General features: G+C 42.7%; 1 protein-coding gene across 1 annotated transcript; it reads right to left on the bottom strand.

The window, feature by feature from the left end:
- Positions 1–406: 406 nt before the first annotated feature.
- TTR (transthyretin) lies at positions 407–7,833 on the bottom strand. The gene is made up of 4 exons (XM_025931375.2): positions 7,683–7,833; positions 6,648–6,778; positions 3,917–4,052; positions 407–647 (listed from the first exon to the last, which is right to left on the bottom strand). Exons 1-4 carry the CDS (start codon positions 7,746–7,748, stop codon positions 540–542), a joined length of 441 nt encoding a protein of 146 aa, XP_025787160.1. The 5' UTR covers positions 7,749–7,833; the 3' UTR covers positions 407–539.
- Between the last annotated feature and the right edge of the window lie 8,555 nt (positions 7,834–16,388).

Raw genomic sequence — 16,388 nt, 5'->3', positions numbered from 1 at the left:
AGAGAGAGAGAGAGAGAGAGAGGGAGGGAGAGAGAGAGAACATGTGAGCTGGGGAGGAGCAGAAGGAGAAGGAGAGAGAGAGAATCTTAAGCAGACTCCACACTCAGCACAGAGCCCATTGTGGGGCTCTATCCCACGACCCTGGGATCATGACCTGAGTTGAAATCAAGGGTCAGATGCTTAACTGACTGAGCCACCCAGGTACTCCATCAGGATGTATGCTTTTAGTGGCCACCGACCATGCAGAATATGTGCTTAGCTTGAAAGACATTAGGAATTGGGATTTCTCCCAGAATTCAGCCAGAGACTTTTTTGAGTTCTTTTGCTTCTCTCTAAAGTTTGAAATTTTGTTTTTGTTGAGAGGACAACAAGGGAATAAAACAGTGAGTCCAAATGAAACAGGAAGTGCTTTAATAGGAATGTTTTATTGTCTCTGCCCAAGTTTCTACCATAGCGTATAAAGTGAAAACACTGCATTAATAAAAATGGAACACTATCGGTTACACAAAATCCTTCAAACCCACCCAAGGGGGAGTCCCTCATTCTTTGGGGCTGCTGACGAGGGCCGTGGTGGAGTAGGAGTAGGGGCTGAGCAGGGCAGCGATGGTGTAGTGACGGCTGCCAGAGTTGTTTGCTGTGAACACCACCTAAGAGAGAGCAAAGACAGCGTCCATTTCTCACAGAGCCTAAAATGCGAGTCACGGGGAGAGAGGTCACTGGAAGTCCAGTGCCAGTTTAATCCATTTTATTTTATTACTTCTTTTTCTGAAACACCTTGAGCAAAAGGCAAAAGTCCAAATAGGCTGGTGAGACTCCACGGGGGCCTGGCGCAGCCCTCGGAACAAGATTTCTTTAACTGCTGCCTGTAGAATCAGGTCTCTCCTTTTTGTTTCATGTCGTTTTTTTTTTTTTAAATTTTTTTTTTCAACGTTTATTTATTTTTGGGACAGAGAGAGACAGAGCATGAACGGGGGAGGGGCAGAGAGAGAGGGAGACACAGAATCGGAAACAGGCTCCAGGCTCCAAGCCATCAGCCCAGAGCCTGACGCGGGGCTAGAACTCACGGACCGTGAGATCGTGACCTGGCTGAAGTCGGACGCTTAACCGACTGCGCCACCCAGGCGCCCCTGTTTCATGTCGTTTTTACAAATTCACACTAAAAATCAGGGTGGCTGTAGCCTGACTGAGAGAAATCACAGAGAGCCTGGATCCTCTTGTCCATTTTCTTGGTTTTAGAAAAAAAAAAAAGGAGAAAAGGCAGTAACGGGCATTCAGTGGCGTGAAGACTGAAGAATGGTGACTGCCATTCCTGCGGAGATACCCGGGGACCTAGAATTTTAGAGCTGCCGGGGAATACTCTTCCTACTTGATAGATAAGTAAACTAGACCTCTGAGTTAGTGTTTGTCCCACGTTTATACAGGACAGAGCCAGGCTAGGAGTTAAGTCTCCCATCTATAAACCCAGAAATTTCTCTCTCTCTCTCTCTTCCTTTGCATTTTTTCACAAGTATATTTTTATGTGGATAACAAGCAATGAATTTGAAGTAAAAGCATCCTAGGGTTCTATTTACAATAACAGAGTGTGGAGGATCATGTGGGACTTTTGAAATAGACACACATAGGTTGGAGCTCGTTTGAGCTTTCTACATGGACAAATTGTTAACAAAAGTGTTGTTCTATTTAGCCATGTACTTCAGGCAAGTTTAGTAGAGCTTCTGAGACTCAGGCACTGGAATAGTCTAGGAGGGATGGATTTGGCTCAGGAGAGTGATGAGGGGCAGTGAGGAGGTCTTTGATTTTACTCATTGTGTACACAGGCCTTGGAATGGACTTGGGACACATCCTGGATAAATATGTTTTGTTCCTAATATGCAAAAAGAAGGCTTGATTATTTGGGGACAGGAGAGGAAAGATCTGATTAAACTATACTGAAAATAAAAATAGCATGAGGGCAAGAGAAGGTGGGTGAGAATCACCTGAGAATCTCTCTGAAAGGAGAAAAAAAACATTCCTTAAAGGCCAAGTGTCTAAAAGAACTAGGGAAAGCTTGTTCTTTCTTATACTGACATTGGCCTCTAGCCCCACTTGATTCTTCCTGAAAACTGTAGATGGCATAATCTGTGCTCAAAATCCCATGAAATGAAGAGGCCTGATAGTTCCACAGGACATCTCCCAACTTTCTCAGTAAGTATAACATGGCCACCTGCGTCATTGGCTAGGGAGAAGGTGACTAATGTTGAAGAATAGCAGCTGTCTGGGGAGGTCTTGATCAGAAGAAGCTGGCAGGGAAGGAACTCCTGGCTGGACCCGCAATCACCAGTTACTGAACTCAGGCGTTGGGCCTCACTCTTGCCTAACTGCTCTCTCTCACTCTCCATATCCATGCGAGCTCCAGGTTGGGCTGAATGTCTGACCTAATATGTCTTACCTCAGTCCCTTTCCTTCCACACCAAGGGCAGGAATGTGTTTTCACTTCTGAATTTCTAGCACTCAGCAGTGTGTTTGACACATCAAAGGCTTTTATTTTCAAAATGTTAGTTGAATGAATACTAAGAGGGTAAATAATAGACAAGGAAGCTAACATCTAGTGACTAGGAACAACATATCATGGGCAGTATGGCAGCGAATGTTCTCACATGGTCTCTTTACGCTGAGACCAGAGCAGACACGGGTTCCAAGGAGGCTGATCTAGGGCAAAGGCTGAGACTCTAGGGACACCTCTAAGCCCTGTACTGTCTAAACTAGGCTCTTTGTCTTGCCGCCGCACTGAGAAGGAACAGCCAAAGGCAAGCTTCTTGGTGGATGGGGCTCCCTCGATGCTTTGTGAGTCAAACAGCCCCCTGCCCCAGTTATTCTGGCAACACTGTCTACTAAAAGAACCCCTTTCTGTCGACTGAAAGTCTCATCCATGACTAAGCCAGAGAGAAGTGTTCCCTTTCGTGCTGAGCTATTTTTGATGCAATTATTTGATCTTTGACTCTGACCAACATGTCTGGATTGTATTTCCATGACAGCCATCTGTTTTAAATGATTTAAGGAATTACATACAAGGAGGCGGCAGCAAGAGTGGGCCCATATATAACTCTGAGGTTCCTACTGCCTCATAGGCAAAAAACAGAGTATGAACCAAGGGTTGCAAATGTGGCCTTATTATTATTTTTTTTAGCCTGACTTCTTACTGGAAGAAAGCTGAGGCACACCTGAGGCTAAACCCAGTCTGGGACCTGTCGGTAATGATTTCTGCCCCTCCCTTTACTAGCCTGTGACTTTTGGCAACTTGTTGAACTGCCCTCTGCCTCATTTTCTTTCTCTGCAAAATGAGGGTAATAATAGGACCAACCCCAGTGGGCTGTTCATGAGGACTGAATAGGTTAAATATAGAAAACACAATAGCCTGGCAGGGGTACATGCTTGATAAGTGGTATCTATTGTGTTGCCCTTATTATTTTGAATTTACTGTCTCTATATGCCTTACCCCAAGTCACTTACCCAAACCTCTGGGAGCCAAGCGTGTTTTGGAATAAAGCGTGTTTTCAGATTTCAGGAAGTAAAATGATGTATCGATGATTTGTTTCCCTAGGTAGGGTCTGGAGAGCTGCCTAGTAATCCAACATGCTAACAGTTCTTCAGCTAGCAAATATTCAAATATTCCCATTCGGTGGAATGAAAGAAGACGGTAAGGAGCATCATGTAAATTCAGGTCATGTTACTCAATGAGTTTCCACCAAACTTAAGAATAAACTTTGCTCTTCAGAGTTTTCTAGATTTCTGACTGTAGAAACAGGAAAGGGAACCTGTGCTAGTTCAGTTTCCCAGTGACATTTCCATGGTATGTGGTGTGCAAACTGGGCATTGCCTGGGATGAAAAACAAAAAAAATAAAAATAAAAGACACTCATGTGTCTCTATACTCTCACCTCTGCATATTCATGGAACGGGGAAATGCCAAGTGACTTCCAGTAGGACTTGGTGTCTATTTCCACTTTGTATACCCCTTCTACAAAATTCTCAGCAGTTGTGAGCCCATGGAGCTCTCCAAATTCACTGGTTTTCCTAGAAGGTACAAAATTACAGGTTAAGTTAGGCATTAGGGGAATAAATGCCATGGCAAGCATGGCAAGGTGACATCACGCACATACGCGCGCACACACGCACACACACTACACTACACATATGTGCAGTGTGTATAAGTGAGGGGAAATATATATATATTTATATGTATTTTTATTTACAGCAAAACCTTGGATTGTGAGTAACTTGTTCTGCGAGTGTTCCGCAAGATGAGCAAACATTTCTAATAAATTTTAACTTGACAGATAGGCAATGTCTTGTGATACAAGTAGTACATGATGCCAAATGTCACATGATTACAACTGAGCCAATGGTTCTTGAAATTTGCTTTGATATACAAGTGCTTTGGATTACAAGCATGTTTCTGAAATGAATTATGCTTACAAACCAAGGTTTTACTGTGTGTACACACACACACACACACACATACACACTCACACACACACACACACACACACACACACACACACACACATATTCAGGAAAGGGAGACGAGAAGGAAAGGTGAAATTCTGGTAACTGGTAATTTCAGTTATTTCTGAAATTAACTGACAAGAAATTTGTCAGAAATGTTTCAAAAAGCTTATTGCAGATTTTTCTTAGGAGAACAGAAGATATAGGTGTAATGTTTCACTTCAAAAATAGTCATTATTGGGTGCCTGGGTGGCTCAGTCGGTCAAGACTTCGGCTCAGGTCACGATCTCATGGTTCGTGGGTTCAAGCCCCATGTAGGACTCTGTGCTGACAGCTTGGAGCCTGAAGTCTGCTTCAGATTCTGTTTCTCTCTCTCTCTCTGCCCCTCCGCTGCTCATGCTCTGTCTGTCTGTCTCTCTCTCTCAAAAATAAATAAACATTAAAGAAAATTAAAAAAAAAAAGAGTTGTTGCGATTCACGGCTGGTGTTTGGGTGAAGGTTTGTAACTACCCCTTGGAAGTGTCCATAAGCTGCTTTGACTCTGCAGTTCCCCATGACATCAGGGTCTCACTGCTTCCCTCCCTGGTGTCAGGGTGTTTTTCAGAGGCAGTATCATTGGAACACACTGGGGAAACCCCAAAGTATAATGCATCTGAATTTTTTATTATTTACTTATTCAATCTCTTTGGTAACACTTTTCCAACAATAAATACTAGGCAGCTCCTTTTAAAGAAATGACTAGGGAACTTCTATTTCCCTTTATGTACCAGCTCAGTTGCTGATGTTAGAAATTGCTCTCCATTAGACCTCAAAACTGACAGATAAAAATGGAAATTGTCTTCACTAATTTTCATCACTGCCTTTCCACCTTTCTTCTTTTCTAGGAAGAGAATATTTAATTTCTTTTTTTTTTGTCTTGTCATAAAAAGTTTCACATGAACATCTGAATATTTTATGTGTTCATTCTATCTCTTGCTTAGAATATTCCCTTAAGTACTTTCCACATAGTGCTTGGCATTTTAGATAAACATAAATGGAGTCACAAATGAAAACTCAATTGAAACTACACCAATGAAAATGGTCTTCCCAGTGATGGGTGAAGAATCATAATGTGGTTCTTGAGATTCAGTGAAAACCCACAGAAATTTACCATCCTGGAGATATAAACGCTGAGCAGTATTGTTTGGTGCTGAGGGTTTCTTGGTTGCCCTTTCTTTCAATTAGTTGGTTTAGGTTTACTAATGTGCATTTTCTTTGCTATTCTTGTTAATGGAGGTGGAAAAACTCTATGAGAATTGTAAAGTGGCCAACGAAGGGGAGAAGTCATTGTTGTACCCTGTGTTGGGCGATGGCTCTGCTTTGCATATGCGTCTTTCTTTTCTGTGTCTTTTTGTCACTGAGTGTGACAGTCCCAGCTTTTCACAGAGTAGGTGCTCCATAGTGCTTGTTAGACATAAGTGCTGGATTCTGGATGATCCAGGAAAAATGCAGAGAGCTGCCTCATCAGTGCTGTCCCTTGATTCCTTTCCTTTCCTTTCCTTTCCTTAATAAAGTAACACAAATTGTACATCTTGCCTAAAATTCCAAGACACGGGAGCCTGGCTGGCTCAGTCAATGGAGCGTGTGATTCTTGATCTCAGGGTCGTGGGTTCAAGCTCCATGATGGGGATAGAGATTACTTAAATAAATAAATATTAAAAAAACAAAATTCCAAGACAAGGACCCCAGCTTGAATGTTATGCAAGGGCACCAGGGAATCTGTGACACTCCTGAAATTCTATATATGGTGTGTGCGTGTGTGCATGTGTGTCTGTGTGTGCGTGTGGGTGTGATTTTACTGGGCGCAGAGGACCATAGTTTTCATTACCTTCTTAAAGTGGCCTGTGACCCAAGAAGGCAGTGAACCACTACTGGAGTAGACGAGGTGCTGGCTCCTTTTCCCTGCTACTTGCCCTGAATGCTGCTCCCCCTCTTGGACACTTCCAACCTAACTAAGCAAAGCGAGAGGAGGGCATCCTCCCCAGGGCCCACTTGATCTCTGCCTGTGTTTTCAATCTACCTGAAGATTCTTCAACGAATGATGTGAGCTGCTCTCTCTAACAAGTGGCAGGAGAATGAGGAGCTAGAATGAGGTCCCATGTCTGGGTTTCTTGGGCAGCTTACCCTGAGGCGAAGGGCTCCCAGCTCTCATCAGCAGCCTTTTTGAACACTTTCACGGCCACGTTGACAGCAGGGCTTCCTTGGACAGCATCTAAGACTTTGACCATCAGGGGACACTTGGATTCACCAGTGCCCTGGGCATAGAGAAGACCAGTAAGAGGTCAACAAAACTGGTTAAGAGTGAAAGGAGCTGTTCTTTATGGTGTTAGAAATCTGGAACAAGGCAAGAAGTCCATGCCAAGTCCATTTCCAGCATTGTAAGTGTTGACAGTTAATGAGCTCCCCTTCTCAGTATATAACACAGACATGATTGTTCCCAAAGAAAGACTGGTTTCTGCCTCCGGACATGCTGCCATTGACCTGGAACATGTATAATGAATTTTAAAGGAGAAAATAGGCCCTCTGAGAACAGTTGCTTTGTTAAGCCTTGCCATTTGAGTGGAGTTACTAAAAAGATGCAATGTGCCACAGGACCAAATAGCTTGTTTTTCCTGAGAACGTTTTAGTCAGCTGCTGTTGTAGTAATTCCCTCTTACTGGTTGTAAAATAATGTCGACTACTTAAGGATACATTTTATAGTATTAGTTAATTCTTCTAGAGGACTTAAGCATTCAGTATTCGACTAGAATGTTGTCCACCCAGCCTTTCAGAGATTAATCAATAGATACGTTTTGATGAGCTGAAGGGAAATAAACTTTATAAAAGGATGCACGTCTGACAACGCAATATTGGTAGCTTCATGAATATCATATTGTTATTCCTACCATATATTCGAGGAAATTGAGGCAAGGAGCCAGGCACCGTAAACCCAGTGCACCGAAGCTATAGTGGGGAGCACCCAGGGTCCAAGCTCCAGGTCAGTGAGCTCTGCAGAACTTCATTCATTTTGCAGTTTGAATCGATGATATTTAAAAGTCGATGCTGGGTACCCTTGTCCTAGTAACACAAGCTGACTGGCAGAGCTGGGAGAGGGCCCTTCTACTTCATCAGGTGTACACAAGAATCATCTAAAAGGACTTCACAGAATCAAACACTCACCGCAGGGCCAGCTTCAGACACAAGTACCAGTCCAGCAAGGCAAAGGAGGAGCAGATGAGAAGCCATCCTGCCAAGAACGAGAGAGCCTCTGTCTGTGCTGGCTGCCCACAGCTTGGGGCTTTTATACTCACTTCTCCCAAGCCATGATGCTGATCCCTGCCAACATGACTCCAAACCTGCTGATTCTGATTATTGACTTAGTCAACAAAGAGAGAATAAGTAACTCATACAAATATGAACCTTGCCTAGAGAGATTAGAGCGTAGGAACATTAGCTCTATGAAATATTCTTATTCTTAACAGGTCATTTGACCAGCTTGGTCACCAAAACAAAAATAAGCAAAATCAAACAAAAATATTCTTCCTCCTTGGCAGGATGCAGCAACATTCTTGAGATTTTTTTTTTCCTCCCTGACCGATTTCTCTGCATGCTTTTTCATTTTCTATATATTTTGTCTTTTGTTTTATATGCTGGATGCAAGTTGTAATGATTTATTTCACTTAGAATGACATTTGGCCACACAGGGTTAAGTACAGTGCATTCGAAAACATCATTGCACTGGATATACGTCCATGGGTCAATAGGAGAAACGCTTGACAGTGCTTATATTTTAAAAAGCCTATGTTTTAGCCAAACTAAGTCATCTGGAACCTTTGCTTACTCAGCAGTTTCTCCACCAATTTTGTGTTCTTCCCAGACAAGGTTCATCTCAACTCAAGAAATAATGATATATTTCAAACTGGCATCAAAGATCCTGAAATACAGAGAACTAGATATACTTTACTCCTTCTCCTGCACTAACGTGCAAGAACCAAGCTGCCCAGCTGGTTATGAAATCTCAAGAATCAAAATCCAGGAGCACCTGGCTGACTCAGCTGGTGAGATGGAGCCCTGCATCCGGCTCTGTGCTGACAGTGTGGAGCCTGCTTTGGATTCTCTCTCCTTCTCTCTCTGCTCCTCCCCCACTCGTTCTCTCTCTCTCTCTCTCGCTCTCTCTCACAATAAATAAACTTAAAAAAAAAAAAAGTTGAGACATTGTGTAAAAATTTGGATTCCTGGATTTTCTTGAAAAATCAGAAAAGATGGCAACACTAGGCCCTTATTGACACATGGCAGTAAGCTCTCACTCTCAGACATCACAGCTCACGAGGCCTCCCTCCAGCTCTGAAGCTAAGCAATACTTCCAGTGGCACTATCAGGCTCGAGCTTTTTTCTTTCCGTATCCATGCCCTGTTTGACTCATCTTCCTGGAAACTTGGGTCAGCAATCGCTGGTCTTCTGACAGCCATTTAGATAGTGAATGACAGCTTAGTTTTTAGTTTTTGTGTTTGTCTTTTGTTTTGTGTTGCCAAACAGATATTCCCCTTCTTTGAATGAGTCCTCTTCAGACACAATTCCTGAAACCGTCATCACCCAGAACTCCCCTCTCTGACATACTCTGTTTGGCCAGTGTTTCTCTTCAAATGGGAGCATCCCAGAGAAGCAGCTTATGGTACCTTTTAGGTGAGAGAAGAGCAAGTAGGAAGGAAAAAGAGAAAAGGAGTGGAAATGCGTTCTTGGTCAAAGGAACCCTTGTATGGAACCAGTGGCAATGAAAAATACAAGAAAAGTCCAGTGTTTCCTGCCTGAGTAGCAATCTATGATAACTGAGGGTCACATGGATAAACACAGGCTCACTGAGATAAGAGGACCTGCCTTCCCCATGATTATTTGAGTTTGTGAAAGCTCTTTTAGAAAGATGGTTACATGGGATCCACCAAGAGGGGTGAATTAGGGTCAAAGGTCACCACATTCCTGGAGTCCTAAGTGGTTGTTGTGGAAACTGTGCCCTAGGGCAAATATAAGCAGCAACAAGGATCCAGAAAACAAAAAGGTGCCAGAAAACAAAAGGTGTGTTATTGAAACATTTATGCCATAAATTTGTCTTTTCTTAGTCATGTACTGTTTTTCCTCACATCCTGACCATGGGACTATAGTGTAGATGTTTAATTGAGGTAAAAAAAGACTAATTTGATGACAACATTCCTCCTCCTACCAGAGAATATGAGGTGGTTAATGGACAATTCAGGCCTGCTCTTAATTTAAGTTTCTTCTGCTCTCTCCCTTATAATAAGCAGACTTATTTATTAATGATTTAAAAGTTACAATAGATTAACTCCTTTTTCTTCATTTAGTTTCTGAGGGTGCATGCCAACTACTAGCCAGTGATCTGTTGACCCTGAAATGCCTATTAATATTATTGCAAGTAAGCTGATTAGCCAGAGTGGACAGTTGGCTGGCCAAGTACTTGGACTGGGTCTCACGGGACAGACTGGGAGTGGTGTGGGGCCCTGGATCTTTGCAGGGTAAAGAATTCAATTTTGCTAGCTCCTCTGGAGGTGAATAAGCCCTGTGGGTTTGATTAATGGTAAGCAAATCATAAAAGACTCGTTTTAAAACCATAATACCAATTTAATTAATAGTCAGATGGTTGCTGAGTAAGCAAGGAATTGCAGCAAAGGAACGTGACTAATTTTTTGAAAACATTTTATCCAGACTGCTGAAGAGCCTAGGAAATTTCCTTACTTCATCCTAGAGTATGCTTTCCTTGTGCTCAGAATGCTCGTGTTCACCTTATCTGGCCTACCTTTCCTCAGGGATTGCTGAATAAACACTGAAAAAGCTTTTTCCTTTGTCTCCCCTTCTTTCATTGTCCATGTGGACAATCGTGCAGGTAGAGGCAAATGTTAGCTAGGATATGTTAATCAGATCACGTTTCATTTTTCTATCAAGTGTGATTTTAGTTTCATGGTTGAATTTTAGTGCCCAACCTAGTTGGGAAAGACAATCGGGAACTCCCCAGCATAAGAATCTTCCTTCCACAGTACTTACCCTGCAGGCTGCCATATTTGGGGACTACATAACTTCAAAAGTGGCAACCTCAGCCCCACATCAAGCTTGAGAAGTGACCCTGTCTCTATCTGGGGGACTTTAATTTACCTTATGTTAGTAGCTCAGATGAGTCAAAGTCAAAACACCCATGCCTGGGTCCAAGTTTATATGTGTCACAACAATCATACATTTGCTAGGAATTTTACCCATTAGGGGTTATTAGATGAAGTTAGAGTTTTGGCTTCTAGAGCCACTCAAAGTTCACCCATCCCCACCTATGATGGACAGGAGAGGAGATTCGAGGTTCTTTTATCTAGCTGGCAGGCTTTCTTTGTGTTTCTCTGTTTTCCTCTGCAGCTCTCATGCAGCTGGTGTGGCAAACCAGGCCTGACTTGCATGCCACTTGGATGGGCCTATGTGGCCATATCCTGTGACAGGTAAGCAAGAACCAGGCTATGGCCTGATGGAAGGGCAGTATGGAGCAGACTACTTTCCTCTCCAAACATGTCTTTGTGATTGCCTGATAGCTTAGCTCAGTTCACCAGGAGACTGCCTGGGGTTTGGGTCCATTGTACCAGCTAGAATTAAAAAAGATTTTTATTCAATTGATTTTATCTCTCTACCCATATCTCCTTTAGAATCAGTTTAGGACCATCATCTAGGATCCATGTCTTGTTCTTTTTTTTTTTTTAAGTTTATTTATTTATTTATTTATTTATTTATTTATTTATTGAGAGAGAGAGAGAGAGAGAGAGAGAGAGAGAGAGAGAGAGAATCCCAAGCAGGCTTTGCACTGTCAGCATAGTGGCTCTCAAGAACCTTGAGATCATGACCTGAGCTGAAATCAAGAGCTGCATGCTTAACTGACGAGTCACCCAGGCACCCCAGGATCCATATTTTGGTCACTTCTATATATCTTTCAAGTTTGGAAATATGACTAATATAGAGATATTTTAGGTTCATCAACTGAATAAAAACAAACAGCTCTTGGGAATCTTCTGAATGTGTGCCATATGCTAGCTAGAGATATCGAGAAGCATATGTCTCAAAGTTGCTTGTAATTTCATTATTAAGAAAATGTATTTGTCATTCAATGGGAAACAGTTGATGAAGTAGGTAATTATTCAGAGAAGGAGGAAGTCCCTTTTGGGCTCATGGAAAGCTAGTGTAAGAAGTGAGATTCAAAGATAAATATAATCTAGATCAGAGAAAAGGAGCAGTGTGTATGATTTCTGTCCCATACAAGTAAGGAAGCATTGGACACCTCAGCTGGACTGAGGAGAATGAGAAGTTAGTGTCATCCACACTGTGGCACATGCAATAGAGGAAAATCTGAAAACAAGGATTAGGAACCAAGCATAGAATTTGATGGAAGCATCAGTTTTAAAGGGCTAGAGAGAGAGGTTAAGACCAGGAATGAGGCAATGGGCTAGTAATGGAGACAACAGAGGAAGCAGGTGAGGAGGGGTAAGAGCAATTCCAGAGCCTGAAGTTTGATGGAGTGTGAACTGAAGAGGGTTCCTGATGCTGTGCTTTCCCAAAGTTTCCACTCCTGTAAGAATGATAAGATCTGTAGCAGCAGCACTTGGGGTAAATGGAAGGGTCTCCTCCATTTGGAGGTGATGAGCCTAGTGAACCCAGTTCCCCAAACCCTACCTGGCTACTCCAAGGGCAGAGGGGACCATCCCAATATATCTTATATATTCCATTTGTTACACATGGATTGGGAATTTCAACCATGACATGTTGAGACCTAGTTATAAGTGTTTGGTTATATTTGTTGTTGCTATTGCTGATTTTATTGGGCCCTTGGAGGTGAATTTGTGAAGCATAAGGGAGCTGGTCTCAGCACTGAGCTGTTAGGACAGAGGAAGTGGAAACCAGAGGGAGCAAAAGTGTGGAAATGGAAGAGTATCAGGTCTGGCCTGAGAACAAAGAGTAGAGATGTGTCTACTGTATGAATCGTGCATTATATGACCCTAAAGAGATGAGTCAGGAACATAATTCTGAGTTAGATTGTGCAAGCTCTTCAGTGCTTTCCTGGGAAGTTTGAGTTTTACTTATAAGCAAGAACATAAACCTTCTTGATAATTTTTGAAAATCTTTATAATGATGCTATTTCCATTAAATGGGCAAATATATTTTCTTAATAATTAAATTATACACAACATTAAGGTATATGATTTTGGTATCTCCCACTGTGGTGGGACACATGGCTTCACCTTCAGAAGATGTTCAATTACAGTAGCCTGTAGCACTCTGCCTCATGAAGTCGGTGAGCCCATTGTCACTAGGATATCCATGTGAAAGCTCCCTGGCCATTGGTCAGGACTATCGTTCAATGTCATTGACTTCCTTTGTAATCCTCTATGTTGAATTTTATGCGTGATGAGGTTAAGAACCCAGGCAAAGAGACAGAATGAGCCCTAGTCCAACATAGCTTGGCTGTAATCTAATGGAGTGTGCTAGCATACCTAGAGAAAGAAAATGGCAATCATCCCTGGGGCTGGTCAATAGGGGAAGGAAATAAAAAGGAAATTGTAATGTTGGTGGCTTGAATTAGAGATTTGTAGTTTTATGGACAGGGCTTTCCCTGGGGTAAAAAATAGTGCTGCAGAGATTGCCCATGGAGATAGAGGATGTGTTGGTCCTCCTGATCTGTGTGATCATTGAGTTTGTTATGGAATAGCACTACATTGAAATGTTTATTTACACTTCAGCATTGTGAGTTTGGCCACCGAGGGTCCATCTCTGAGATTTTAGATGAAACAGTGGTTCGGAGTTTCCACAGTTGACTTTGGACATTGGTTGGCTCATGTGAATTGGCAAATTCACCTAATACCCCTGAGGGCAAGGGCCAGCTGGGCTTCACGTGGAGAACTGACCTCCTACAATGTTACAATAGTTATTAGACTGGTGTGGTTAGAAGGAAGGGAATTTCTTCAACACATAATGTTAAGCAGAAGGATGCCAGAGGGACAAGGTGTTGAGGAAGATGGAGGGGAAAAAATGACTTTTCATTTTAGAACTTAAGAGGATTAGAAAGTGTCTCTCTGATAGAGAGACATAAGGCAGTGAATAAAACTAACAACATAGTACACTGAAGGTCTCATTTATGGGACGAGAGTATTTGCATATCTAAAGACAGAGGGCAAAAGGACAGTTCAAGGTTAACCCTACTCAGATGCCTCTGTAGCAACATTACTGCTCATCTATTTTCCATATAATCTTTTCTATAAGCTCCTGCCAAACTAATCTTCTTAATGCATACCTCTGATTACATCACATCTCTCTTCAAAAGCTTTTTCTCACTTCCCATGGCCAGCCAAGTAAAGTTGAATGTCCTTTGTTGGCATTCACAGATAGCCAAGACTTAGCTCTTCTCAATCTTCATTTATTGCTGTTGTCCTTCAGACACCAGCTGAACGCTGGACAGTTCCTGTGACCTGTCAGCCATGGCCCTTATAACCTTTCCTTGTCCATTCTCCTTCAGGCTGTGAATTGCCTGAAACAAAGGGGCAAACAAAGCTCCCAGAAGCTTTTTGGTGTGTGAAAGACAATCCTGTATGGAGGGTGAGGCTTGAGGCAGAGGTTTTCAGAGAAGAGAGAGCTTTGGGAGCCTAGCAAGGTGCTGATGAAGGCCATGGTCACAGAGAGAAAAAGCCAGATGAATGACAGTTATGAAGGTAGAACTAAGAGATTCTGGTTCCATCAGGAATGGAAAGTGAGTGAGAAGGAAGAGCCAAACAGGACTGGAGTATTTTAGCTTGGGAGGCTATTCAGATGATCAAATTAGTCACTGTAACAGTTAGAAATATGAAAGAAAGTGAATCTAGTTTGGGCCATGTTGAGTTGAGGGGATTGAGAGCCAGGCATTCATGTCCAGATGGTGGTTGGAAATAGCCTGGGATGGAACTTGAGGGGAATCATGCTGGGGAAGGGAGTTTCAGAGTCATGAGCATGTGGGTTGGATTTCTAGGTCACCAATAGCCATTAACAATAAAAAGTTTGAGGATGGAACTCTGGGGTCAGCCAACATTCATTTGCTGACAAAAGCAAGAGAAGCCTGAAACAGAGGTTTTTCCCAGGTGGAAGTTACTTCTCTTCTGTGAAGTGCTTTACACCTCTCTTAAACATTTATGACATTCAACAGACTTGTTTGTACTCAGTTTCTCTTTCCCAAAACAATAGCACCTGGGGAACAGAGGCAATACCTTCTCAGTCCCTGGCACAGGACCTGGCACCCAGGATATGCTCAAGTATTGCTCATTGAATGATTCCATCAAGGGGTGAAGTCACTTCCAGTTGCAGCTAAGTTTTGTTTTCTCTCTTAGTGAATCAACACTTGCATTGTCTTCTATAAGTGACTTTTAGTGTTTCTGCTCTTGGCTGAACAACTTAACTGGCATTCACCTATGTTCTTGGTTGCATGTGCCAGACCGGGCCAGGCTGAGTCTGAGCTCTGACTCCTGCTGCATCCCCCAACCGATACCTTTGTTTCCTGCCTGCTTTCCTGGGCCCATCTTCATCTTTGCCCAGGTTACTTTCCATGGACCTCTATCTGGCTTCTGTATTGGCCTGAGGACTCACTTCCTCATCTTTGATGATGGACTCAAATCCAGTCCATTACTATGGTTCAGCAGGATGGATGGAAGCCTTTCCCTTGACATTGGGATTTCTTCTAGAACTTGCACTCTCCAAGACAATTTCACCTCACTTACTTAGCTCAGAACAGATTTGGAAACTGGAACAAATGGCTTTATTCTGTGTTGCTAGATAAATCTTTTGTGTCTTTGAGGTCAGAGGAGCAACTTCTTCCTTACCACACATCCTAGATCAGTGTTTCCTAAAGTGTTTGGTCTCAGACCAAGAGTGTGAGCATTCCCTGGAAACTTATTAAAAAATGTTGTCTAAAGAGTCACCCCAAACATACTGTAATCTGAAACTCTGGAGGTAGAACTCAACCATCCGTGTTTTAACAAGATCTCCAGATGATTCTGATATGCTCTTAAGTTTGAAGACCATTGTCTTAGATACAATTCATGCTCAGGAGGGAGATTGGGCCTTGGAGCCCAGACTCTGGACTCTGTTTCTTTCACAGCTCTGCCACCTTCTAGTGGGGTAACCTTGGCCACATTCCTTAACCTGTCTGGACTTCAGGGGTTTTTTTTTCCTTTATAAGATAAAATTTTTGAGTCATGTGATCACAAATTGGAGTCATAGTACTCTGTGGCTCTTGAACACTCCCAAAGACAACAACACAAAGTTCTCATAGTGTCAGTTAACAGGGCAGAGCTTCAGGGATGGCTAGTACACTAAAAGGGTGAGGCTGGCTGGTGACCAAGTGCATGCTCCCTTTAGTGACCTCCAACCTTGTTCAGAAACAAATCCATTTGGTCAGGTGTCCATGCAGTAAATAAGAACCTCTTTGCCAAAGTTCTGTGTTGAGAGAGGTTAAGCAAATAATCTATGACATATGGGTTCTATTGAGTGAGGGTCTCTTACTTTTTTTTTCTTAATGTTTACTTTTGAGAGAGAGAGAGAGAGAGAGAGAGAGAGAGAGATCTGGGGAGGGGCAGAGAGAGACAGAGACAAAAAATCTGAAGCAGGCTCCAGGCTCTGAGCTGTTAGCACAGAGCTGGATGTGGGGCTCGAACCCACAAGCCGTGAGATCATGACGTGAGCCAAAGTTGGATGCTCAACCGACTGAGCCACACAGGCACCCCAAGTCCAGATCTCTTAAGCTGGTATAGAAAGAACTATTTGCAGATATTAGTAGCTCAGGGAGACTGATGCACAAACAATGGTCAGCCCAGATTTCAAAAGGCAAAAGGA

Source organism: Puma concolor, chromosome D3 (assembly GCF_028749965.1).
Source record: "Puma concolor isolate L17-30 chromosome D3, mPumCon1.1.hap2, whole genome shotgun sequence".
Taxonomy (NCBI): domain Eukaryota; kingdom Metazoa; phylum Chordata; class Mammalia; order Carnivora; family Felidae; genus Puma; species Puma concolor.
The sequence above is the reverse complement of the archived record's forward strand: the minus strand, read 5'-3'. Positions and strand labels throughout refer to the sequence as shown.

Coding starts and splice junctions, on each gene's coding strand:
- TTR (XM_025931375.2), bottom strand. CDS start 7,748: ATGGCTTCTCATCTGCTCCTCCTTTGCCTTGCTGGACTGGTACTTGTG. Junction 6,779..7,682: donor TGTCTGAAGCTGGCCCTGCG/GTGAGTGTTTGA, acceptor CTCTATGCCCAG/GGCACTGGTGAATCCAAGTG. Junction 4,053..6,647: donor TGGGAGCCCTTCGCCTCAGG/GTAAGCTGCCCA, acceptor TGTACCTTCTAG/GAAAACCAGTGAATTTGGAG.